This window comes from Athalia rosae, chromosome 2, assembly GCF_917208135.1.
Source record: "Athalia rosae chromosome 2, iyAthRosa1.1, whole genome shotgun sequence".
NCBI lineage: Eukaryota > Metazoa > Arthropoda > Insecta > Hymenoptera > Athaliidae > Athalia > Athalia rosae.
In genome coordinates, this window is record NC_064027.1 from 27,999,986 (window position 1) to 28,026,551 (window position 26,566).

At 37.0% G+C, this 26,566-nt stretch overlaps 3 protein-coding genes across 9 annotated transcripts in view; 1 reads left to right on the plus strand and 2 right to left on the minus strand.

Moving 5' to 3' along the window:
- Window positions 1-202: 202 nt before the first annotated feature.
- On the minus strand, window positions 203-6,283 carry LOC105685782 (casein kinase I-like). 3 transcript variants are annotated; one of them, XR_007277210.1, is made up of 7 exons: window positions 6,146-6,283; window positions 4,577-4,686; window positions 4,163-4,385; window positions 3,783-4,076; window positions 3,343-3,666; window positions 2,529-2,723; window positions 203-1,646 (listed from the first exon to the last, which is right to left on the minus strand). XR_007277210.1 is itself a non-coding variant. In XM_012400178.4 (6 exons), the coding sequence occupies exons 1-5, from the start codon at window positions 6,272-6,274 to the stop codon at window positions 3,355-3,357; spliced, it is 1,068 nt and encodes a 355-aa protein (XP_012255601.2). In that variant the 5' UTR covers window positions 6,275-6,283; the 3' UTR covers window positions 203-1,646; window positions 3,343-3,354. The 3 variants fall into 3 exon arrangements, 2 of the variants coding, with proteins under 2 accessions (XP_012255601.2, XP_048507075.1); XM_012400178.4 differs by lacking the exon at window positions 2,529-2,723; XM_048651118.1 differs by lacking the exon at window positions 203-1,646 and having other exon boundaries at window positions 1,965-2,723.
- Window positions 6,284-6,422: 139 nt separating this feature from the next.
- On the plus strand, window positions 6,423-10,914 carry LOC105685781 (methionine--tRNA ligase, mitochondrial). Of its 4 annotated transcripts, XM_048651123.1 has the most exons (9): window positions 6,702-6,978; window positions 7,049-7,359; window positions 8,022-8,026; window positions 8,238-8,305; window positions 8,444-8,718; window positions 8,796-9,027; window positions 9,131-9,366; window positions 9,443-9,677; window positions 9,841-10,914. In XM_048651123.1, exons 1-9 carry the CDS (start codon window positions 6,924-6,926, stop codon window positions 10,398-10,400), a joined length of 1,977 nt encoding a protein of 658 aa, XP_048507080.1. In that variant the 5' UTR covers window positions 6,702-6,923; the 3' UTR covers window positions 10,401-10,914. The 4 variants fall into 4 exon arrangements, with proteins under 4 accessions (XP_048507079.1, XP_048507078.1, XP_048507077.1 ...); XM_048651122.1 differs by lacking the exons at window positions 8,238-8,305; window positions 8,444-8,718; window positions 8,796-9,027; ... (1 more) ...; window positions 9,443-9,677; window positions 9,841-10,914 and adding an exon at window positions 6,423-6,564 and having other exon boundaries at window positions 6,863-6,978; window positions 7,049-8,052; XM_048651121.1 differs by lacking the exons at window positions 8,238-8,305; window positions 8,444-8,718; window positions 8,796-9,027; ... (1 more) ...; window positions 9,443-9,677; window positions 9,841-10,914 and having other exon boundaries at window positions 6,458-6,749; window positions 6,863-6,978; window positions 7,049-8,052.
- Window positions 10,619-26,566, minus strand: part of LOC105685784 (dopamine receptor 1) — a 36,652-nt gene continuing 20,704 nt past the window's right edge. Inside the window, exons 2-6 of one of the 2 annotated variants that reach the window (XM_048651117.1) lie at window positions 15,241-15,294; window positions 14,787-15,096; window positions 13,911-14,052; window positions 13,100-13,486; window positions 10,619-12,238 (exon numbers count right to left, since the gene is read on the minus strand). In XM_048651117.1, coding sequence (XP_048507074.1) covers window positions 11,954-12,238; window positions 13,100-13,486; window positions 13,911-14,052; window positions 14,787-14,947 — 975 coding nt within the window. In that variant the 5' untranslated portion in view covers window positions 14,948-15,096; window positions 15,241-15,294 and the 3' untranslated portion in view covers window positions 10,619-11,953. Of the gene's footprint in view, window positions 12,239-13,099; window positions 13,487-13,910; window positions 14,053-14,786; window positions 15,097-15,227; window positions 15,295-26,566 lie in introns of both variants that reach the window. The other variant, XM_012400184.3, reaches the window with a different exon arrangement.

Consider the following 26,566-nt stretch of genomic DNA (forward strand, 5'->3'; position numbering starts at 1 on the left):
ATTCCACTATTTGCAGAGAGATGCTGACGTTAATTCTAACAGACAGAGGGAGACTGAAAGAGAGAGACAGATTTAATTTTTCGTTTTGTTTCGTTTTTTTTTTATTTTATTTCTCATTATTAAGTTTTTTTTGTTGTTTTTTGTATTTTTTTTTTTTTTTTGCTTATTTCACGGAGACAAAGGGAGCAATAAACGTTCAATATTTATGAAATAACTCATATCTTAATTACTGTCATAATTTTTTTTTTCATAATATATAATATACCAGATAGTTTCATGTGTGCATGTATCATTAATTATTAATTAACTTAGCACTCGTACAAGCACTTACACATTATCCAGTCATTCATTCATTCACATACATTCGATTCCGTTTATTTATTTTTGTTTATTTATTTTTTGTTCATTTTGATAATTTTTTTTTGTTTTCTTTCGTTCTTTTGCTCTGCTTTAATCGTATTCACGTTCAAATATGAAGCGTGATTATTGTTTTTTTTTTTTCTTTTGTTCAAACTTTGTCTTTATTTCTTACTCATTTTTTGATCCTCTTATACTTTGCGTTTTTTCTTTAATTTTTCAGTTCATTTCATTGTCGGCCCGCCTATTGCTTTTGAGGCTCTTTCTTCATTTACGGATTATACATGTATAAGTATATTCTATCCTGGGTGCAATTGAACATATAAATTTTTCTTATAAACGCTCTCATTAGCCACCCATCGGGATTGTTTCCGGGACTTATCAAGTAAAGCGAAATTTAAGAAAAAAGGAAAAAAAAAAATGGCAAGAAAATAAATAAATAAAAACCAATAAGTGGGTTACACACAACCAGAGAAAGAAAGAGGTCAGCCTGCAATTCCATTCATTCCAGAAAATTTCTTTTCGTCTTGCGAAAAAATTGCATTTTTGCAAATTATAGTATAGAATTGAATTCGCTTTTTCATCAACCGAAAGCAAATAGAACTCCGCATTGACCTACGGATAAAAAATTAATAGTTAAATATAGGATAATTAGGAAGAACCAAGTTACGAGTAAGTAAATATATGTATATATATGTATGTGTATATATATATGCAAGTATATAGAGTATCCATATCATTTGATTTGGAAACAAGTAAGACAAATAGTGGTATCGATGGATTGGAATTTTCTTTCCCTATAAAATTCATTGGTAATTAATTCATAAAAATGAGTCGACTAAATGGATAGAATTATAGTACAATAACTAGCCAACCTCACGTCCAATCTCCTCCAGATTATAATTAATTTCTTGGGCTGAATTTATTGAAGCTTTAAATGCGATAAAGTTAGCAAAAATTGAGCCATTGCCAATTTGTTTTTCTCCTTTTATAATAGGTCATAAGATAACCTGCTTGCATTGAGCATTTTTTTCGAAGCAGTTTTAATAACAACACCCATCAAAACTTCAATCCGAACCTTTCGAAATATCATGTGATGAAATGATTTTTGTTTGTTTCAAACTTTTTCCTCTTTACCATAAAAAAGCCTTCGTTCAATTCAGCTCTTGGTTCAGTGTCAGTTCTATATGTTAAAGTCTCGTATTTGGGACACTTTTTTATTTATTTTTTTTATAGCAATCGCAATTGATTCAGGGCTATTGGGGGGCATTTGGAGCTTTAACGCGTTCCTGAAACAAACGAGAAAAACATTTTGTTGAAATGTTAGCATCAGTTAGTCACTGAAAAAAAGAAAAAAATTCAGTAAAATAACATGTCCAAGAAAAGCAGTAGTCTTGGCAGGCTTTCAGCCATAGACGTCAATTAAAAACAAAATACTGGAAATGAGTAATAATTCTTTTTTCCTTTTTTTTTAAGTAGCAAGTAAACCAAAAATCCTTAAAATAGTTCAATCGCGGAAAATATGTGTAGTAAAACACAAAAAAATACTACACAGAAAAATGTTATTGACAAAACTAGAAACGACTCAAGATAATGAGAAAAATAGATTGAAGAGAAAATGATAAAGAATATCATTTTATTTTAATATATACAACTTTTTTTTGATTTATACTATTTGAAAAACTACATATGATCGCAAGAGATAATCGTTGACATTATTCTGATATTACACATTTTTTTGTTTTACTTTTATCGCGTGGATCTTTTTTTTTTTATTTGGTTGTGGTATCGTAGTAGCAGCAGATAGCGGTTAGTAATAGCAGAAATAAATAGGAAAAAAAGAATTTCATCGTCACACTTGACTGACAAATAAAAGTAAAAGGAAGAAAGAGTGAAAGACGAAGAAAGAGACACAGATATTGAAAATACAAAAATAAATAATCGATGAATACAGCTGTACCCAAGGGTTAACATTGATAGAACAGGTGAACACGCTTGATATTTTGCATAACACCACTCAAGGTATTTCGAGATTCATTTTTCCAGTTAATAATCGGTGATGGTGCTTGGTATCAGAGATATTGTAATTTAGATTAGCAACTAAATTGAGTACCTTCAATAAATATCTTCTAATGTTTGTGTAATTTTCAATAAATCAATAAAGTCAATACCCCTGAGTACAGATATAAACCAGCGATCGAGTGTAGTGCTTCATTTTTTTTCATTTGCATTTTTAGAGATTTTCCGACGTTTTTCTTCAACATTTAGGGAGTAACGGCTGTTTACGAGGCAGATGTAAGACGGAAGACGGCGTAGCTAGTTGTTTTTGGTGGAGTTGTTCGCAGCATGGTGGGTTTTGTTGACACCTGACGAATGAAAGTGTCTGATCACTTTACTTTCTTTGAGGGATAGTATTTTTTTCCTTTTTTTTTTTTGATTAATTCGAGTACGTTTGACCAGTAACAATGATGGAACAATGATTCTACGTGTAACAAGGAATGTTTCATGGTGCTTCTCTGTTTACCCGTTCAAATCCTCATCTCTCGATTCACATTTTGTATAAGAAAATTTTCGACACAAAGAAAAAAACCATGAAAAAACAATGGAACGAAAATCGGGATTCAAAACATTTAATTAATGGAAAGACTAATTTTGTTTGGCTAAATTCTCCACTAAATAGCTTTTTTAAATGCGGTGTACGGAGAACTTTTGCACTCCACACAGCGCAGAATATCAGATGCTGCACACCATCGACGTGCTATACTGATCTGTTACCGAATAGTTCAAATCGCATTTATAACCAAATTAATATAGCAGAATTGTTTCCGTGACCCGGGAAATTAGAAAAACAAAAAGCATATATTTTCTTACAAAGACCATAAAGAAAACCAAAGAAACGAATGAATTCGCAACTAGTGAGAGTTATAGGCTTATAGGAGAAAAAAAAAGGAAAGAAAAAAATTAAAGGGTCGTTTACTGACTCACTTAAGATTTAATTCATTCGTAATTTTCGGTGTAAGGTCTCTCGCGCGAAACTGGTTGGGCATTAGCTTGAGTTGGTGTTTGACCTTGTCCTTGACCTTGTGCTTGGTTCGATAAACCTGCACCTCCTGAAATTCCACCACCGACCACCGTCACGTTGGCAGCTTTCTGTTTTAGCATCGTCCAGTCGAATGTGTAATCGTATTGATGATTCAAGGTGCGGAACAAAATACGGAACAATTGGCGCAGGTACATGTAGTCGGGACCCTCTTCAAACCGTAATCCTCGTGTGTAATTCAAGAACATTGCAAATTCTGCTGGATATCCCTGTAGTCATGAAAAAAGAAACATATTATGATCAGGCAATAGAATTGTAATAGTTTTGAAATTAAGAAGTGGGCAGTCTGTTTGAATAGTATGAGAGATAGTAAATATAAACTAACCTTGCACAAGACCTCAACTGGGGTGGACATTTTCTTTTCACTGATTTTTTCATACTTTTGTTTTTTTGTTGCTGCCTTGAGACCTTGCCATGGCAAGGATCCTCGATTAAAGTACATGAGAACATAGCCCAAGGATTCCATATCATCACGACGGCTTTGTTCAATACCAAGGTGGGCATTTATTGAAGCGTACCTAGCTGTTCCCGTTAAATTTTTATCTTCTCGATACATTATATGTGATCTAGTACGACTGTCTCTGAATTTCTTCGCTAAGCCAAAATCTATCATAAAGAGCTGTAACATTTATACAGAATATAGTGATCTTTGATCAGGTTTTTGAAAAAGGGATAATGGCAGGTGAAGGGATAATAATCTGTTACCTTATTGCAATGCCGCCCAATGCCCATGAGAAAATTGTCTGGTTTTATATCTCTATGAATAAAGTGTTTGCAATGAATAAATTCGATACGTCCAATCATTTGGTCAGCCAGCATCAAGACGGTCTTTATTGTAAACCTTCTTGAACAAAATGTAAATAGATCTTCGAGCGAAGGCCCTAGTAAATCCATCACAAGCACGTTATATTCACGTTCTTGACCATACCTGGAATCACAATAGTGTTATGTTTTCAGCTGCATTGTCTCATTGATCACATTTAGTTTGATCGGTCAACCAATTGATTATGCTAACAACATGGACGATACGCTTCTGTGGTTTATATATACAAAGGCATTCATATCTTTGGATTGTCTTGAAAAATTGATAACAAGATAGAGTTATTAAGCGTGTAATACCATCGTATGTGGGGAATCCCAATTCCCCCATGTAAGATCTTGTATAACTTTGATTCATAAAGTAGCTGTGGGTGGCGAGCTCGCATAGCTTCCAGTTTGACCGCAACTTCCTGTAGAAGAGGTATGAATTATTATCTCAGGATAAGGCCGGAGCTTATATTCAGAGAAGCCATTGAACAATTCATACGAAAATGAAACCCTATATTTTATTCATAGAATGTAATGAAATCGTCGTTTCTTCTACTCAAGTCAAAGTCTGGTTTCAATCGAGTAATAACTCATAACGGATTGTTTATTATTCTCTTATTTTCAAAACTGTTTGAAACATTCCTTAATCGTAACTGAGTATCAAAATATACACTTAAGTTCGCTTGTGTAAATGATTCAACCGATTTAAACCCTGTCAAGATATAAATACTATATCTAGATTTTTCTTTGCGATTTTAACCCATTCGAAAACTAAACTGAGAAAAATGTATCCTATGCACATAATAATGTGTGTTAAAAGACTATTTATAAATAATCATTTTTCTTAGAAAATATGTCAAATAACATATGACAGTGGACGCATTTGATCTATTGATACAACACAAAGTTGTTGGTAAACAGATAAGAAAACTTGTGTTTTCAAATGACCTTTCTTTCATAGTCTGTAGTAGCTTTGTAAACGTGCTATTTCTACATTTACAGAAGATTCAATTTTCGAATTGTTAGATTGTATTATGATAAATCCATTACTGTTAAATTATTATTCTAAGACAATTGACACATAAAGCATAGGCATTAGAAACAGCGGCATGATTGTTTTTTTCAACTCATCAGATGACCACCAGTTAACTTTCAACAAAGCATTGCCAAAGTAGCAGTTGCAGTAGAAAATTGAAGGACTAAATTTGGAGCGTTATTCGTCAGTCTGAAATGAGATTTGTTTTCTCTTTTTCATTACTTGCAAGATTGCGCATTACTAAGTTTGTTTCATCAATTATCACGCTAATTAGTCATTTAGATTTACCAATGAGTTCTGAGAAATGAGTTTTGGTATAGCAGGAAATTAACATTTAAACAAAAGTGAAATTCAATCTAGTTTACAGATAAAATATGTGATTGGAATTTAAATTGAAGTATAAATTCAACAATCATGAAGCATGCTAAGGGAAATTCGGTTTCCTTTTTCGCCTATGGCAAGAGTGCAGGTATCATATGTCACTCAGTGTCCCTGATGACTGTAGTCTGTAACCTACTTTTGAATATTATTCTATAAAATAATCATCAGTCAATGGATTTCCCCTCCCAGCTGATATTCTTTCCTCCTCATTAGTAAACCTTTCAGCTAGAGAATTCAGATTCAAACGAAAAATTAAATGAAAAGAAAAAGAGAAGAAACTTTGACTTGAACGATAAAAACCACTGTAATTAAAACAGATAATTAAATTCTCTGTCTATCATGACATAACGGTGATAAGCGTTAGGGTTCTGTTGTGTCGATGGCGGAGGTGAACCAAAAAAGTTAAACAGGAATTGACAGAGGATAGCTATGACGAGTGTTAAGGTGATTCAATCTGTTCTTACTTCGCCATTTGAGATGTTGATTCCGAGATAAATGTCACCAAATGAGCCGGATCCGATTTTCCGCATCAAACGGTATTTTGCACCCACGATAAATTCAACCTTCCCGTTGGCGAGGATCAAGCTGGACATGTTGGACAAGTTACCACCACGCAACACGAAAACACAGATAACTCCGTCTCGTTTATGCGAAATTTTTTCTTATCTTAATTATTTTTTTTATTGTTAAACAAATAAAACCGCGGGCTTATGTTGGGGTTTGAAATGAATAACTATTAATTAGACAAAATTAATTAGAAACAGAGGCGAGATGGGCAACAGTCACTAGTGGCACAGCAGCACCCAACACGCCGACATTTTCCATTCGCTTCGACAGTCACAACCTGACGTTCCGGAAACGATGCATCATGGGAATTATAATTGTGAGATCAAAAAGACCTTTTTTATCTTCTTATCAAACTTATTCAGTTAGAGCGATCGTTTATAATATTATTCAAAACCATAAAAGTAATTAAGAGGTAGAAACATCTTTGCACAAATGTTTAATAATGAATTAACCCTCCAAATTTGTCAAAGGTCAAGATACTGGCTTGAACACGCAGTCAAGGTACCGAGAGGTCAATTTAAAAACATTAGAAACAATTGACGTGAGGGTATTTTTATCAGCGATATCATGATTTGATTAGAAATTAATGGAATAATGATTTTTTTAAATTTCAGTCAGCTGCTGAGTGATTTTTTTGATCCCTAAGTGCAAGCTATTTGTAAATAAACATCATGAATGGCACACTGTGGTACCCAGTTTCAATATGGAGGGATATTGTCCAAAATGAAAGGTTATTCTTTACTATTTGAATCATTACGCAATTCGGAGCTAGTTATTTATTAAAAATTAATCAATGGCAGTTGCTTTGTTCCACGTGGGACGAAAGCTGAACCTGATCAACGGAGTGAAGAATATTATTCTGGTTCAACGATTAAAGAGATCAATCATGACGTCTCAAACGAACATGGAAAAAGCACTGGATGAGTTAAAGTTGAATCCTTATTTCGAGAAATATGCGAAGAAAATTTCCAAGCTGCAAGAGACTAGCCCCGAAGAGTTTCTCAGTAAAATTGAAGCAAAAGAGAGGGAAGCTAAAGCAAAAAAGGAAGCACTCGCCCAAGAAAGAAAATTTCAACCAGCATCAAGGGCAAAACCAACTCTTGGAGGCTCCGTGGAAGTTTCTCAAGAAAAAGAACATCGCTTGAGTGATGTTATGAAAGTTGAGTTAATTGAAAATAAAACTAGGGATGAAATTATAAACATTTGGCACGAATACCATAGACAAAAAGATTGTATTTCAGGGGCAATGACTGCTACACAATTTGATAAGCTATTCAAACTAGCGAAAGAATATCCAACGTTTTTGCTGCCACTCCCGCGTTCGCAAGGGTACGAATTTATAATGTCCCAATTCCATGGTACAAAAATCCATATGACTCCACTGCTTTGGTATCAAGTGCATAAGGAAAACGCACCTGAATGTTTGTCGATGACGCATTACATAGAACTTGCACAGAGTAAAGACCTGGTGTTGATGAGAGGAGAATTTGATACAAAATCCATAAATGCCCAAGAAGCTCAGTGCTTAGCAAATGAACTACAGCTTTATTATTCTACTGATAATCCCCAACGGCTAAAATTACTCGAAAAGTTCACGAAGACACCAGATGATTTCAAATACATGGACTTAATTACTAATCTAGAAACTATTTCGCTCATCTCAGATGCTAAGGTGGCTGGTACAAGTTAATATGTATGAGGTGTTATATTTATTGATTTTGTAAATAATTTGTAAGTTTCATTAAATGATACCCATAGTTTATAAATTTATAGATTCGGTTATTCAATAAATCTTTGATCCGATTATCGTTCAAATGAACATTCTGTTGCTCCGGCATTTCAGGTTAGGTCTTTTACTGATTGGGAATATCTCTAGGTTAGACTAGGTTCGTGATGGTATAATTGTTTACGATTTAACGCAATGAAGGGAGCGCGTACTACTAAGTTAATAATTCAAAAATTGAACAAACCGAATACAAGAATATTGAGTAGATATTATTCGAATGGCAGCACTTCAAATTTTTACGTGACAACACCAATATTTTATGTAAATGCCGGTAAGCTTGTATAACCTTTCCATGTACGATAATTAAAGGTTTTTTTTGAATGAGTATTTCATGAGTTCTTTCAATTATTGAGCAATCATTTATCTTATTTGCATTATGATACGCGATGTGGAATATTTTGCTCTACAGGGCCCCATATCGGGCACCTTTACAGTGCTGTACTGGCTGACGCAGTAGCCAGATATAATTCGATGCTAGGACATTCTGTGCGGCTCACTACTGGTACAGATGAACATGGAAATAAAGTACAACAAGCTGCTCAGGTCTCAAAGCTCCCGATGAGCGACTACTGTTCAAAAATCTCATTGCAATTCCATAAGATGTGCGAAGTTTTTGATGTGGGCTATACAGAATACATTAGAACCACACAAGAGCGACATTTGAAGACCTTGAATCATTTCTGGGTGAAGAGTCGACTTTAATTTTTCATTCAAACTTAACAACAATGAGTAATTCAGCTAACAAGGTTTATGCCATTCAGATTACTTTGAGAAAAAAGGATTACATATATCCGGGGACCTATTCTGGATGGTATTGCGTACCCGATGAAGCTTTTCTGTCTACCTCACAGTTGGAAGATCGAAAAAACGCCAATGGTGAAACTGTGAAGGTGTCAATTGAGTCGGGGCATCCTGTAGAATGGGCAGAGGAAGATAATTACAAGTTCAGGCTCAGTGTATTACAAAACGATCTGAAACACTGGCTCAAAGATGGTATGTATGAGATGAGTAGATTCTGGGCATTTTGTTAATGGAAAAACTACCATTGATTTGTCCTGCTAGATACTCTGACATACATATATCATAAAATTTTCAGAAAACACTGTTAGACCAGCTAAGTTTCATAAGATTCTCTCAGAGTGGATCGAAGAGGGATCTTGTTTGGAAGATTTGAGTATTTCGAGGCCGATTGATAGGGTATCGTGGGGTGTTCCAGTTCCTGATGATAATACCCAAAGTATTTATGTCTGGCTAGATGCCTTGGTAAATTACCTGACTGCCCTAGGATACCCTGAAGAGAGTTACAAAGAATTCTGGCCTCCAAATATTCAGGTAATTGTTGAAAATTCAAATATGCACACTGTACCGGTCAGGTTTAATGAAAGTAATGTTAAGATACTCGTTGAAGGTAATTGGAAAAGATATTCTCAAGTTTCACGGAGTTTATTGGCCAGCATTTCTGATAGCAGCAGGACTAGAGCCACCCAGGAGCTTGTTATGTCACTCCCACTGGACTGTAGACGGCCAAAAAATGTCCAAATCAAAAGGGAATGTTGTTTCACCATTTGATGCAGCAGAAAGTTACACTGCGGATGGTCTGAGATACTTTCTTCTGAGAGAAGCTGTACCTTACAGTGATGCTAGTGAGTTTAAATTTAATTACCAACTTCTAAGATGTTGTAAAAACTTTTCTTTTACAATTCTTCTAAAGTGTGTCAGCAAGGAAATACTTTCTTGTATAAATGTCATAGAGGTTGATGTCATAAAAAGCCTCGTATCGATTTACTCCCAATTTTTTCCGAACAGATTATAGCAAAGAAAAAGTCTTCAACACAGTAAATTCAGAACTAGCAGATTCTCTAGGTAATCTGGTGAGTCGATGTACGGGTAAAGCGGTCAATCCTGGAAGGGAGATTCCGCACCCTGGAAAATACGTAGACATTCTTAAATCGGAATCAGCAACGAAATTGAAGTATTGTTTGGAAACGCTACACCTCGAAGCTCGAGACCATTATGAAAAAAACAATCTTCACCACGTTGTTGACTCTGTGATGAGTACAGTACATGCTGCCAATCAGATGGTTGAATTTCACAAGCCTTGGCACCTCAGGAAGCAAACCGATGACCAATCATATAATGAACTACAAGCTGTTCTATCCCTTGCTTTAGATTGTACCCGAATCAGTGGACTGATTTTATATCCCATTGTACCAAAATTGAGTAACAATTTGTTGGAATTACTCGATGTGCCCGAAAACGAAAGAAGTTGGGCAAATACGGTTCCCAGGCATTTGACTAAGTCGGAGAATTCTGTTCGAAAGGTGAACGCTGAGAGCACAATTTTATTCAAGAGAATTCGGAATTAATAACTGAAACATGGGAGGAAAGTAAATACTGATTATTTATATGAGCTGGAAGTCTTATATTAGTATTATTTACAGAAAAGCAATTTCTTGCTTTTTTGGTAGTACACCTAGATTTCGTGTACGATTATGTCTTTAAACAAGCAGTCGCTACTGATAAAACTAACTCAAAACATGGAGAATTCCTTGATAATTTGGAAATGAAATGAGTTTTTTTTTTAATTTATTTCAAATATCAAGTAAATCAGTAGAAACTGATTTTATTTCCGACACACATCTCCACCCGTTCAAACTAATTTGAATAAGCGGATATCCTTGCTCCAATATCATTACTCTTTGACAATTACTTTGTTCTGGTGTTTTATATCAAATGGACTTAGACATTAACTTTGGTGCGATTTATAGTTGACATAATACTTTTTACTTAGGTGGAATATTGCTCTATCGATAATTTATAATTGCTCCTATCTCACTTATTTTACCACATAGAAAAATAAATAAATGACTATGTACAATATATGAAATGAAAAATACCTATATCCTGGATTCCTGTTCGATATCACCCCAACGTTACAAATAAATAATTATCATTAAAACTCTTCAAAATAGAAATTAATCTTATATTAAAGTTAAGAAATATGTACAATCGCATATTTTCAAGAAATTCATACCAAATATTCACCATTCACAATGTATATTATTTCACAGATAAGCAATGGAAGTAATATAATAAAAAAACAAACGAAAAAAAATACATCACGTCACCAACTTTTAATACTGCCTCAATTAGTATCGAAGTTAAATATTCACTATTAGAGTTACAGTTATCTATTCACATATTTCTTGATATGATAATTTACTCCATAATCGAATTAAAACATGTCTATTCAATTCATGATAGTTCATACATATATGTATATGGTCTTTTTTTGTAATGAACGGATTTTGGATACGTCTCGAACTAATTTTTTACATGATTGTCTCGCTAATAACTGTTGTGTGTTAATTAATCCTAACTGCACGACTCTACCAATTTTAATGAGTATATAATATCCCCAACTGAAAGTAACATTTCTTTAAACTTTGATGAATTATTTTTACACAATTTAAGTCTTTGGATGACTCGAGTGATATGAATAGTTTGAATTGTTTACCGAAGGTACACTATTATCGACGACAGTTAAATGATCATTCAATTTTGGCAATCAAATTTTAGTGATCAAAGTAATTGAATGTCGCTACACAGTTATATTAATTGATTCAATATTTGTCTATTATATATAGATACTTCTTTAAAAAGTATATTTGATATGAACTATATTCATATATTGGACACGATATCGCGCTAATATTTATTAGACTACTTATATGATAACCGATAGATATCTACAATCTGTTTCTATCTAATTGCAGAGCAAAAATTGAACAAAAAAATAGACGAAAAATAATAAAAAAAAAACAAAGAACTTCTTTTCTGCTATTTTTATGTTTTACATCGATTATACTATGATATCCGAAACGATATATGTACGAATTAATCTACGATATAATTGAATTTATATAGCGCTGACTATGGTATCTCGATGTTTATTCGCTCCAGGTGTTACTTGACAACTGTCTGCGCTCGATCTTGGACTGATATTGCATTCTACGATCGAACCATTCCGTTTTTGAACGATCACTGATCGAAATTCACCACATTCACTGGTAGATGGTTGATTACATCGTGCTCTACCACCTCTTGTTAAAATCCTTTTGAAAGCCTCCCGAAATTCGGTGTTAAAAATGCTGTAGATTATAGGGTTGAATGCAGAATTGCTATAACCGAGCCACGTCAGTACCTGTCGGATGAAACCCAATCAGCCAACAAGTTCATTAAAGCCATGAATTCATCAAGTACACATATTAATTTCACAAGAGTAATTATCGGCTAGATCCGATCCACGCTTCAAAATTTTTTTTCCATTTTTACGCTGCAACGAGGAGAAAAATATCTCTGATGATAATAATAATAACAGTAAAAACCAGAGAGAACTTAAATTTATGTATAGAGCTTGAATAAAACTCGGCACGTTTTGAAGAAGAGAAGAGAGGGGTAACCAGTTACAGGGAGATGGGATTATATTCGGAATTATTCCGAACGCCATATCATGGGGAAAGTGCGAGAGGATTAAATTAGCTCCACTTGTGGTGTTCGTCGCAAAATACTTTTGTTTTCAAATACATGAATTCAATTTTCAAATAAGCCAGTATTGAAAGCCGATTTACTTTCGTATGAACGTATTATATTTTTATATTTATGGAACAAATTTCATCTGCGATGAAGGAAATCATCACGTTATAGGCATCTACTTAAATTGAATCCACCGAACCCTATTTTAATCGTTTTGATTCGATGTACAATTAATTGAGAGTAATTCAACTTTTGCCGAACACTGGTATCGAGCTTTGTTTTCGTCTGTTTTTGTTCGTGTCGTAATATGAAAATTGGAAACCATTCGAACAACAATAAAAACGTGGGCCGATTACAAAGTTATGAATTCCATGTAATTGCTCTTCGCTCTTTCAAATGTATAGAGATATTCGAGCTTGTTTTTTCACATGGTGAAATAATATTGTTTATTTTTAACAGTTTCACATCAAAGCAATTATGAATGGGTTTGAATCGAATGCCGCTACCGTGTTGATTGATAAATACATACCTGAAATGTTCTGTCGCTTATACAAGTTTTGCAAAAAGCAGCGACGATGTTGACGCAGAAAAATGGTACCCAACAAATTAGGAAAACCCCCATGATTATGCCCACGGTAATAGCGGCCTTGTGGTCAGACACATGGTACGGGCTGGTGGGTTTTGGTTTCGTTTGTGGCTTTGGCGCTTTGGTCCTCCTGCTCTTTGTGCGAAAACTCTTTGCCAATGAAGTTTCCGGTAACTTCGTTACCGCCCGGATACTCCTCACGTGTTTTTGGGCGTAGCAATAAAGTCTGCAGTATATTCCAACCATAACGAAACAAGGCACGTAAAATGAAATACAAGAAGACACCATCGCGTACGTCGGCGTTAAATCCAATGCACACGTAGGATATTCCTGAAATCATTATTCAAACATAAATTGATGTACATAAAATTTTAATAACACAAATAGAACCCTAATTTGAGTGTTCTTTTGGCCATTGCTTTTTGTAGAATACGTAAAGATATAGGTATGCATAATCGTCGCGCAAGGGACTGTCATTGATCAGCTGATACGTTAATCCCGCAGGGCATTCCGGTAACTTTGAAAAAAGGTCTTATCGCGCAATCTGCTCATGATGAAGGGTGGGTTTTTTTTTGCTCATTTTTTTTTCATTCTCTTTCATACATTTATGTTCATTCAAAGGGTGCAGGCGACTGATGTATTTTATCAGTTTCGCTTCGATTTCGGAAGGCTTCTTTTTGCTTTTTTCTTCGCATTTCCAAGCGATTTTCGTTTTCACATTCGGCTGATTTCTAAAGGATTTGGATCTCCGTACCTTTTCCCCATCGCTGTAAACTAGCGGCATAGCTGGCCTGTGGAGACCCAAACTGATTGGCACGAATGATATGAGGGCTGCAAGTAGCCAGACTGTTGCTATGCTACCAACTGCCACTCTGCGTGTTACCCATCGACTGTACCTTGAATAGAAAGAAAGGAAGAAAAGAACAAACAAAAAATACACAAAAAAGCGGATTAATTACATTGGTGATAATACCAAAGATTTGCCAACGTTAATTACATTCAATCCCGCGGTGCTATATAAGGCATAAATGTATGCATAGACGTGATACGCAGAATGGATCAAGTGGCGCTATTGTTTTGCATGAGCTTTAAAGCTGATTTTAAGTCACTTTGCACGGACGGTTTAATGTTATTTCTAAATCTGCCAGACGGTATTTGTTCAAAGTTTCATCGACATGAATGGTTTCCATCAAGACTTCCGCCATTTTAATATTCAAGCGAAATCCTATACAGACAAGTTCTGTAAATTAGAATAATATTTTCTCATACACTCTCGAATTTTAAATTCATTAATTTCGCGGTGTATCCGTTGCGTTTACAATATCTCAGAAATATTATTAATCACATCGTATGAAAGCGGATAAATTTAATTCTTTCTCGGCAACTTTTCAACAACTTATATGCGTGGTTTCGCATAAGCTGGGAAAACTCGTAATTTCTGCATATTTACTTTTTATCGCTTTTTTGAATTCTCTCTTATGCGCCTCGGGAATTCGACGGTATAAATTATTACTTAGAAGAAGAAAAAAAGGGTGCAAAATGGGAACTATGTATATTAAAAAATGTGTGTGTTTTTTTTTCCAGGACTCCATTTCGCACTTTTTTTCACATATTATACACGTATATTTACCTCAAAGGATCCTTAATGTGTATGTATCTATCCAGCGAAATGGCGCATAGATTGAGGATGGAAGCGGTGCTGCACATGACGTCAAAAGCGACCCAAGTGTCGCAAAAACGTGGTCCAAATACCCAGTATCCGAGGAGGTCGTTGACCCCAGCAAAGGTCATGACAAGAAAACCAACGAATAAATCAGCGATAGCCAATGACGCGAGGAATAAATTTCCAATCCTGCGTAATCCTCTGTCTGTGTATATCGCGACACACACCAAAATATTGCCAGCGACCGACAGGAAAAATAATATGAACAACAGCAGGCCTGTGAAAATGGAAAAAAAAAAACTAATTATTCATCAATCCAGAGTTGAGTCGGATTGCAATCGCATGTACTTATTTATCAACGTGGCATTTTTCAGCCTGATAATTATTAGAATAGAAAGTATGGCGAACCAACTAGAATCACCGATAGCAACGAAAATGTGTTTTCGGGTACGTCATCACCGTCCGTAAGGTTTCCCTGCAACAAAGAAAATCAAAAAAGTTTTCGCGTGTCCGGAAAAAACGAAAATTGTTCATTTCGAACGAGACAATCTATAAGGTATTGTATACGTGTGCATAGTAATATTCAACTCAAACCATGTAATATATACCTAATAATACCTATACATATATAATCGTTTACCAGTTTGTTAATAGAAATTTCACTGCATCGTTATATGCATACCTATCAAATGAAATATGATTTTCTCACAACATATTTCAAATATTCTCGTTTATATATTATACTATTATAGAGGTAATTACAAGCTCAAAGTTCGGCTTAGAAATTTACCCCGCAGGAAATATTTAAGCTGAGTCAGGATATCGAGCAAAATTACCTCAAGACGAAGGAGCTACCCGCGGTGATCGTAAGGCCGGAAAATATAGGTACAAGATTGATGTGTAAGGGATTATTATATTGCTCTACGTGACGTCAGAGACAAGCCTAGTAATACTTATTGTATATTTATGTAATACTTTTAAACCGAGGGGTAGATACTTCTTTTTTATCATCGATGTGAATGACATTTTCTTTATTAATTCATTTATTAATGTATTTCATTTAGTTTCGATCAAGTGTTTACGACGTACTTAAATTTCAACGGTTTTGAAAACGAAAAGAACATTTGAAAATTTGGGTAATTTGACGAGCGCGCAGTTTGTACGGAATCAATTAAAAGTTCAGCTGCGTTTATCAAAGTTATATAGGTATATAGGCATGTGCATAAATTATTGGGCTAGTTACGTATAGGTACCTATATATATGTACTACATTCCTTCAGCCCATTCATACTAACGCGTAACTAACCGGGTTTGGAAACCGTTTGATTAATCACTGCCATCTGCAGCGTATATAATTAGTAATGAATTCATCAATTTTAACAAGAACTTATGGAATGTCTATATGGAACATATAGCCCGCAGAAGGAGCTTCTCTGGCGCGGAAATTCCATAGCCTAAAGGAGCCACAAGTGTCAGAAATTCCTTCAAGTCAGCCGCCATTAATCACTGCGTCCCGCAGGCTTCGGTAGTCGCTAATACGAATCTAGTTGGATTAGTATGAGAACGTAAATTATTTTGAAACCTCTCGCTTCCCTCGTATAAAATTTAGAGCCAGAAGAACTCTTGTTCTCTCCGCATATCGCGGATGGTCCGAATACATCCTGCCGACATCAAACTTTGAAGAAGGCAATTTCATAATGCCAGACTGTTCGGAATAGTGAAAAAATAAAAATAAAATGAAATAAACCGAAGCACCTTGAATTCGGTGCAGATGAAAGCCGTAAAATTCTGCATTTCATGACCTAGCGCCGCTTCCACGCGTACCCAATATACGTATGCAACGGTAAAAATTAATGTACGAAATCGAAAATCGATAAGAGCAGCATGCCACCCCATTTTCCCTTTTTTCCTTTTTTCCTTTTTTCAAATTCGATTCTACTTCGGCTGCAATTTTTACTGTACATAAGAAATCGTTCAGGTGCTTGTACTATTTTCCGAAGTTTGGAAAGAGAGAAATTCATCGCACCACCGCCCCCCCCCCCCCCCCCCCGAGAAACCGCCCTTTACCGTAATATTCGCCCGTGAAGCTTTTCATCCATAAAAAAGGAAAACGAGCCGATCGAGCCTGACCCGGTTGGTCGATGTTGCTGCTGCTGTTCTTGCTGCACGTCATGAGGTAAAGAAAGGTTAAGTAATCGTATAGCATTACTTATAAAAGTCGTTTCTCAAGGGGCAAGTTTTACGCGCGAGAGTCCCAAAAGATACAAAAAAGTAAGAGAAAAAAAAAAAAATACAAAAACCAACAACGTCGAGATAAAACGAAGAAGAGGAAAGAAGTTGCGAAGAAGAAAAACTCCTTCAGCAGTTCTCTCTCGAGTCATTCATTTCTATTCTATAGAAGAAAGTTTTAGGTTGCCTTTGGCAGGTTGAAGGTTCGATTTTCACGGACATCAAAGTCACATATATATATATATATATATATATATATACGCTGATTGGGTATATAGAACTCGAGGACCGAAGTGAGATAGGTAAGATGGTTCCATCGACTATCTTCCGATACGATGGCCCGTGCGTCTGTAACCAATTAAAACTTGGGGGTTTCAGCTGCCTTGCTGTTTCTGCTGTACGTATAATACGAAACTTTTGCCGTCACAGTTTCGGATTCAATGTCGATGCAGAACGGTGTATATATAGAGTACAGGGATCCAACGTGTATAGGTACCAACGCCTATAATTTGAAGATGCGGGCGCGCAACTCCGGATGGGGAGATTCTAGAATTGAGGCAAGAATCGCGGAGCTTTCGTATCAACCCGAAACTTCGACCGGCGGAGTTGCAAGTTCAGCTTGTTATGTGATCCTTGCAAAATTTTCGTCTCGTTTATCGGTTATTACCCGATCCACAATAATTATAATAATTACAGCGTTATTAATGATAACAACAATGATGGCAATAATAATAATAATAATAATAATGATAATAATTTATGATATTAGTTACTCTTGTAACTGACTAAACGTAACTGAAGCGGTATAATTCCGGGGGTATAGTGCAAGAGTTTTAGTTAGAATTAGCATTGTCATTCGGGTTTGAAGGGGGATCAAGTTTGTCGTCTTTAACAGTGTAATATACTATAGCTGGGTTATATTCTTGGGTGATAAATTTTGTCGTTAAGTTTAACTCACCCTTTCTATATGGATGTGTAATACCTATACCATGAGTGTGTACCTATAGTAGTAGTGAGGCCGTTGCAATTGACGTGAACTTAATTAAGCCACCAAGGGGGACGCCAGGTTTACTTATGTATACTCTGCGGTATAATGAGATGAGAGCAGCAGAAGTAGAAGCAAAAGCAGAAGCAGATCTACCTAATCTTATCACCGAACGAACGATCCTGACGCGTCGTTTTTTGTAAACGTATGTGAAATCGGCGCATATATTACCTACTATATTCCAAGATAAATACGTTTTACGCGTAATCGCAGATTTCGTTGGTAATCATGCCTTTGGAATTTCATTACGGGACAATGTGAGCGACCGTGCAAATCATTTACGTGAATTGTACATCAATAATTCAAATCAGTTTCAGAGTGTTTTACTCCAATATCATCGAACTTTGGTACCTAAGCACCGCTAAGAATACAACCTTCGCCGCAAATCGGTCATGGAATAGGAAATCTTCATTATCGATCCCAAAGAAGCTTTCATCCCTAAAAAAAGAAAAGAAAATCTTGGAGCTGGTGAAAAATGTTGGGAAAAACTAAAGAATCGCACCGATTTGAGGGTCTGGAAGAAGTCGGGCTTCCATGGATCTTGTAATTTCAAAAAAATGGCCTTTCCTTACTTAATTCTTGCAAAATGAGGAATTTCTCTCATTCCCGAGTTCAGTTGACTTGTGACGTTCGATTTATTTCATTCATTTTTTCGGCGAAAATATGGCAGAGCCTCGGAGGGGCGGAAATATTTTCGAGACTGATTCGACACTAATTTTCCAAACGGTTTGGCTAGTCGCCGTTATTTTTCATGTTTTTCCCCCCTATTGAGCCGCTGCCGTTGCACAGCTGAAAACCTTATCATAATCGATCATTTGTTATTCCCGGTTTCCCTCTATACCCAACCTAATCTGACTTTACATCATCATGATCGTGAGCACTTGCTCATAAAGTTCCCGCGAGGTTTGGCGAGGCAGAGATGAAGTATGCAAACGTGAGCGCGCGCGCGCGCGCGCGTGTGTGTGTGGGTTTTTTCTCGTTATATTATCGGAATTTGATTCGACGTGAGAGGCACCGGCAAACAATTTCTCCACTCCGCGTTACGGCCCCGCCTCCTTACTCCGAATCGTAAAAAAAAAGTAAACAAAAAATAAAGAAAAAAAAAACCAAGGATTTTTAAAACCCTCTTCCGAGGCGCTCAATTTACCTGCGATGATTCTCGAGGGTTTTATACGCCGCTAGCTGCACAAGAGCGAGCGAGCGAACGGGGGGGTGTGAAAGAGAGGGGGAGAGAGAGAGGAAAATAAGGAAGAAAAGCGGGGGATGGAGGACGAAGGAGTCGCGCAAGAAGTAGATAGGACGGGGTCGCGACTCTACGTCGCTGCGCGGGGTTTAATCTTGGGGTTTCGATATTGTAAACGTAAAACGAACAACAAATGATTGTCGAGTGAGTTTTGGAATGCTACGCGTTTAAAATCTCCTTTTAAACCGAAGAGGTTTACGCGCGTAATACCGTATATATAAAACCTTATTAGCTTCAGCGAGAGCTTTGCGGAAAATGCTTTCATATATCATGTAGTTTACGTATATACCTGTACAGTAGCTATATTGGTTATACACCACCGCTAATGCCGATCGCAGTACATTGAAACACAATCATTTTTATTCATAACACAAATTGAGTTCAACGCTTTTTGAAACTCTCTCTCTCTCTCTCTCTCCCCCGTACTTCAAACAAGCGCTCTTAATAGTCGATGATCATTATTATTTATTTGAAAAAACGTAATGTGTGTAACATAGACTCTCTCTCTGAATAAATCTACTCAATTAAACCGTAAAATGGAATTTACGAACGTCGAACAACATCCTATGTACATTGTGCTTGCAACTATAGATGTATATTGAACAAAATTACAGGGATGCGTTGAAGGTACATATACGAAATTTGTCCCTACCAAAAATAATTCGAAATTCTCTCCTATGTAAAAATTATTTCGTTGTAGAGTCCTGATCGATCAAATTTCCCTTTTTTATCTTCAGAATTTGGGGGTAGGGAGCTTTCGTCCGTTTTTTATACGACGTTCTATGTATTTTTTTTTAATTTTGATTTTTTTTCTAATTTTTTCACAAAATGAGAAGAAGGGGATCGAGCGGATGGTGAATACAAAAAGTATACAACAATATCATTCTTTGAACGTTCACGTATTTTTTCTTCTTCATATTTTATCGTATATACTATATGACAAGCCGTTACACTATTTCGTGCAAAGGAAAAACGATCCTGAAATTCTTTTTCTCTTTTTTTTTTACCCTCCATTTATTTCATCTTCTGACGAACGTACTTCATAGCCGACGTTATATCTATCGCGATTTCCTGCTATTCGGAGATCCGTAAAAAATAGCGACGGATGCACAGGTGTACACTTATACATGTATGTGGTACTACACGTGTACTTTACATACACATACCAATAAATTTATCGTAACGATGGGAACAACTGCGAGAGAAATTGATCCAATCCGAATCTCGCTTTCCGCGCTACTTACTTTGCTTACTACTACTGCACGGCTGAATAAAATAACGAGACTCTCGTCGCGAACGATGGCTGCTCCCCGAAGCGACATCGAGATGAAGAATAAAGAAAAAATGAGAAAAAAAAAAATAAATAACGAAAAGGAGGTAAATAATTGAAGTAGGTTGAGTGTGCCATTTTAAAATGTAACGCCGCTCGAAAAATTTCAAATGTTTGAGTGAAAGAAAAAAAAATCAAAAAAAAAACAACAAAAAATGGCACACCTCGTATGATTTGAAGAACGAGGTTGCGTGTATGGTACGCGTTTTCATTTGGTTTGAGAATCACGATGATCGTTTGCCACGTTGACGATCTTCAATGGAGCGTCGCGTGTTTGATAAAAAAAAAAAAGAAAAAAAAAAAAAAAATGAAAAATGAAAACCAAAAAATAAAAATAAAAGAATAGAAGGGAAGGGAAGAAAAAAACGTAGCAAACGAAGTGGACAAAAATTTCACTCCGGAGCATATAACGATTTCGCACTCGAGCTCAGCCAGCTCCCGTCGGTGATCTGTACCTGACAGTCGTTATAGGAGGGTGAAACAGACAGGGTCGAACCTTCACGGTCCTAAGCCGTTGCTTAAGCCTCCGAAGGCAAGATTCGCGGTACTACCTACCTACCCACCCTTTAAACCCTGATCGATGCCTACGCGTCTCTGCTAAATTTGTCCCCGTCATATATAAAGTCGGCAAAATTAGAAGGAGGGGGAATATGGACCCTCCCGCCCATATATCTATGAGCGAATTATCCCGCTGGCGTAAATTGTACGACGACTGTACGAGAAAAACTGATAGATACCGCGTGCGTCGGTTCGTTCGAACAGCGTTCGTTCTTTCGAGCCATAACTGATTTGGAAATTATCGAACGGGATTATTAATTACTGCGAAGAGCTGACCTCAGAGCTTTCAACACCCAACGATGTGCAATAAGCGCGCAGAGCTTCGAGGCACCTGATTACGTGCAGGGATGCTTAAATCTAGTTTCAAGGTCACAATGGCGAGGTGCTCCCAGGAGTACTTGCAATTAGGTAATCCTTTTCACTAGTGGCTCTTGGCTAACACCGCTAAATGGTGTTGGCGAAGAACAGAACTTCGGAGTGTCTTATACCTACATAATATACGTATAGTATAGATGATGAATAAGGGTTGCGAGAAGCGTTATTGCAAAAGTTCACTCCATTGAGTAAAAATGTTGAATAAAACAATGTCGGTTCGGTCTACTGCTGTTTCACACATGGTTTTATAAAGATTTTCAAAATGGCGTGACTATCGAAATTCTTTTTCTAAAAACGACATGGACGACGTTCGCTATTTGTCTATTTATTTTTCAACCGACACTGGAACAATGCTAACAATAACAACTACGGGTAAAATTTTTTGGCGAAGATTCGACGGAGTTCAGTTGTCGCTATATTGCACGAAAATTCCTCTTAGCAATTACCCGATATTGAAATGATTGTTGTGAGTGTGAAAAATTCAACAGGAGTTCGGCTCTCCGAACGTATATTTGACGTATACATATATACGGGTATGCGTGTCTATACATAATAAATGTATAATACCATACAGATATCGGAGAATTCTCCGAAAATTGATTCGGAGTGAAAATGGCGTCATACGTGATTATTGGATAAAGGAGCTGCTGGGCCTTCTTTCCCCATGGGATTTATTTATACATGAGCTGCAGACCTCGGTGTCGCGATACGTATAGAAATATCATATTATAGATCGTGTAAAGTAGACTTTTCAGTCGTCTTCTTCATCGTCGTCTCCGACCTCGTCGTCGTCGTCGTCGTCGTTATTTTCGTAGCAATCTTAACTTCTGAAAAAGGGTAGTAGTAGCCGGGACAGGCGACACGTAACAATTACTTTTTTGATACCATCCCCTGTCCTGGCAGACGACTGTCGTGACGCGTCTTTTTCCAATTTCCTGCACTCCGCGATGTCGTAAATTTTCACACCATCTACCACACACCCATGGTATAAAACCTGTACTATATTACTACTGCGCTTTCATTTTATTCGTGGAGAATATGTTTTCCATCGTTTTGGTAAAAGACAAAAGAGAGAAGAAGAGGGTGCGAAGTGTATCTAAAACCCGTATATCCTACAGTGCATATTCGATCGTTTGACGTACGGAGTTGGGGTCTGCGAAGATCTCCACCAATGAGGCAACGCATCGGTCGATGATAGAAATTTCAAATAAGTTAGCCCCCCGCGCTTCAAGGGTGTGCGGTATGACGAAAATCGCTGGTATACAATTTTCGCGTACAAGCGATATTTTTGTTTTTTCTCCTATTTTTTTTTTTTTTCAATTTACCGAACCGTTAATCGAGTTTCAATTTGTTTTATTCAAATTGGACGCCGCATACAACGAACAACCCCTGGTGTAAATTGTTTTTTTCCAATTTGTTACCGCGCGCTCTTTATTCTTCCGTTTTCACCGTTAACGCGTTGTATGTGGAAAACCGGTGTAAACCGAAAGATGAAAAACCAGAACCGGAATTGAAGAAACGAAAAATAGAAGAAAAACGAACGGACAATCGGATTTGTAAAGTTCGAAATTCGATGCAGGACTGCAAGTGAAGCGGAATCGGCGGGTACCCTGCAGTAATTTGTATACATCATTCGTGCCAATATGCCGCGTGCGCTGTGCAATCAAATTTTGGGAATTGTTTCGAAATCGAATGGGACCTTCGGAGTGTAATATCGCCGATGAAAGGCGTTCGAAAAATGGAATATTACTTGTACGAATACCACGGAGGTACGTGCAAGTTCGAAATGAAAAATGAAATTAGAAAAAATCAAAAAAAAAAACAAAAAACAAAAAACCATTCGACGAACAGAGGAAACAAAAATTGACGTTTTGTCGATAACAAGTTGTGACGTGGAGATGTTACGAAAGTAGTGCAGAAAAAAGTAAAGGCGGAATAGAAATTTATTAAAATTATTTGTATAAAATATACACCGCGCACTCGATGTCATGTGTCAATACGAGGGTAGCTATCGCATGATTCGTCGGTTATTTTTTCAGACTATCGCACGCGTGTGATAACAAAAATAGAGTTTCTCACGTGAAATAAAACGATATCGTCACAATTATTATCGTTGTACTGGCGATAGTTTTATTTCAAGTGGTGAATTTTATTGAAAAAAAATGAAAAAAATGAAAAAAAAACTCCCCGATCGGTATTGTAGGATATTGATATAAACTTCACGGTTGACATAGCATGCATTTGTACAATATAAATCGTAAGAGGTGTGAAGGAAGAAGCCCATCGAGTTTCCGTCAGGATTCGAGCTTACGGAGAGGACTTTGAAGGGTGGAGTATATACAGTATACGTATGTAATATACATATTATAATACATATGTATAGCGTAAATACACATAGGGGATGAAAACGGCGTCTATTGATTTGCTTCGAATGTACATAACACACTCGTTCTTGTGTTCCAAGGAAAATATGCACATGGAAAAATACGGTGAAAGCTGGCAGTTTCTGATTGGCCGTGAATTTTTTTCAAATTTTCACCGCGAGGAGGGTAGGCTCTTCCAAGATCGGCGAATATCGAGGGAAAATTGTGTCGGGAACTTTTATTTTTTACCCGAAACTTTTACCCTCTGCCGAGAAATGGTTTTTCAAAGATTTTACGGGGAAAAAATAAATGTAAAATTGAACAAGCGAGTAATTGAACGAACAAGCGGAAGAAGATTAACCCGAGCCCGAAGAGCCGCCGCAATGACAATTGTATAAATTTTCTCAGGATTAACCCCGTCGTTGTTGACTCAAAAGTTGACTCGTATTCAAATTTTTCGGAACAAGATCCCCGTTCCGCTACCTCAGCACAGCGTCAGGGTTTATCGTCCGTGTGTAATTTACACATATTTGAGTTAAACGGTATGCGTATTCGGAGAAAAGTTGAAAAAGCAGAGACACCGAAATACGAAAAAAAAATGGAGGGAAACGGAAGTGGGGCGTTAAAAGAAATTTGCATACGCGGTCGCGTATAATTCCGTCCACCCTTTTCAGAAAAAAGCACCCCTATCACGTACGGATAATCTCTGAATCTCTTTGAAAAACATCCCTCGAGGTTCTTCCCCTAAATTCGCCATTTCCTTCGTCAGACGCTATTCCTGCAGCTGTCGAAACTTAGGTTTCTATGTACATTCAACGCATACGTATCTGCCGTGCGTACATATATATGTATACCCATCTACATACTTCATACTGTAGCAGAATCTTGCTGTATACCTACGTTCAAAGTTACAGGAGCAAAAGCAACCGCACACCATCTTCTCTTTACCTTGAACTGTTTGATCTCATTTCCATGTATGGTACGTACACAGGTACGTGTGTACGTGTGTGACCATATTGCATGTAGATTTTCACTGACCAGCCACATCTCATGCGGGCTATACAGTTTGATAGGTCAGTGTTCGCTCTGACAAGGGAAGTAATTAACCCTTTTGATATTCGGAGCTCGAAATGATCCGTGAATTCTTCGGGGATGATCGTTGTACACATTTGACCACGTTTTACGTACGTACGTGGGTAAAGTGGGATGGCTCGTGTGAACGAAAGGCGAATAATAATGATGAATTTTCCAACGCATGAACCGCCAACGGTTTTGAAAACAATTAAACTTTCGTGTGTAACGATAATTAACGCGGACCCTTCCGATTCAGATTTCAATTGGTATACTGTATACATATATTCGAACCTGCTACGACCGACTTATCGTGATAAGCAAATTTGTACTGAAAATATTTACAAAATAACTAATCGTTGGTACAACGAATGGGGATGTAATCCAGGTTGCGGCCAAGTCTGCACGGCCGCCACCGCGTTCGAATATCCGATACCTCGTATGAAAAATTATGGCGAATGTTTTCCGGAGTTGAGGGAAAAATAGAAGAAGCAGGAATAAGAAAATGGTGATAGCGCAATAGTGATAACCGTTTTCGCATAACGGTAGGGACGTTCGCCAAGGAGTATCCTGAGGGTGGCATGCATGGCGCTCTAGCCGTAACTCGGCAGTAAAATTAAAACATAAATAAAGCGGGAGGTAAAACTAAGAGGCTAAAGAATGATGTGTTGTAAAACCGCCGCAGCCGGCTGCACCCTCCGGGAAAAGTGCTGGGAAGCTAAAGTTTGCAGGGTTAAAACTGACATTGCTGCACTATGTGTGGGAGGAGAGTCAGAGACCTCAGGGTATCGACCCGAAGCAGTCCTGCCAACCCTGGGGGTGCATTATATCCGCGGTCATTTCGTATATTTCTATCACCTATTCTAGAAAACAACATTATTATTATCAACCGTCATTTTCCGAATGTCTCACGATTACAGAGTCGAAAATAGAGTTAGAAAATCGCCCGACTGCAACGAGTGTGTAAACTTTCGAAGCTTCGTTCGATGGGGGAGGGGTGGCGAGTATGTTGGCTTTATTTTTGAATTTCAAATATTTCATTCCAGAAATCAATGCTGGTCACGAAAAAAACGAAACGGCAGATCGTTCGATGGGAATGCTTTGTTTTTTTGAGAGAAACAGAAAAAAAAGAATTCTGTTGTCATTCGTTGATTTGAAGAGCGTTGTTTTTTTTTTTTTTTTTTAAGCCGGCGAACGAACGGGGAGGCGGTATATTACAAGGATCATCTTTTTCGTCGAAGCGGTTAATGCCTAACCTTCATTACCTAACGGTGTGAAAGGACCTGGTGGTTCTTAGTAATTGGTTCCTTAATCTAGAGATTAGGTTCCTTCCCGTTCACATCTCGTTAGATAAATGGAGGATCGAATAACTGCTATTAGTCCTCGTGTCCCGCGTTGTAATAAAAAAAGAAAGAAAAAGAAAAAAAACCAGTGGAGAAAACTACCTGCACACAATCGGTTGGCTCTTAGCCGTTGTGATTTCATCGACTTTCAGCTCGACTTACTTTTCGATACCAACCCCTCCCCCCCGAT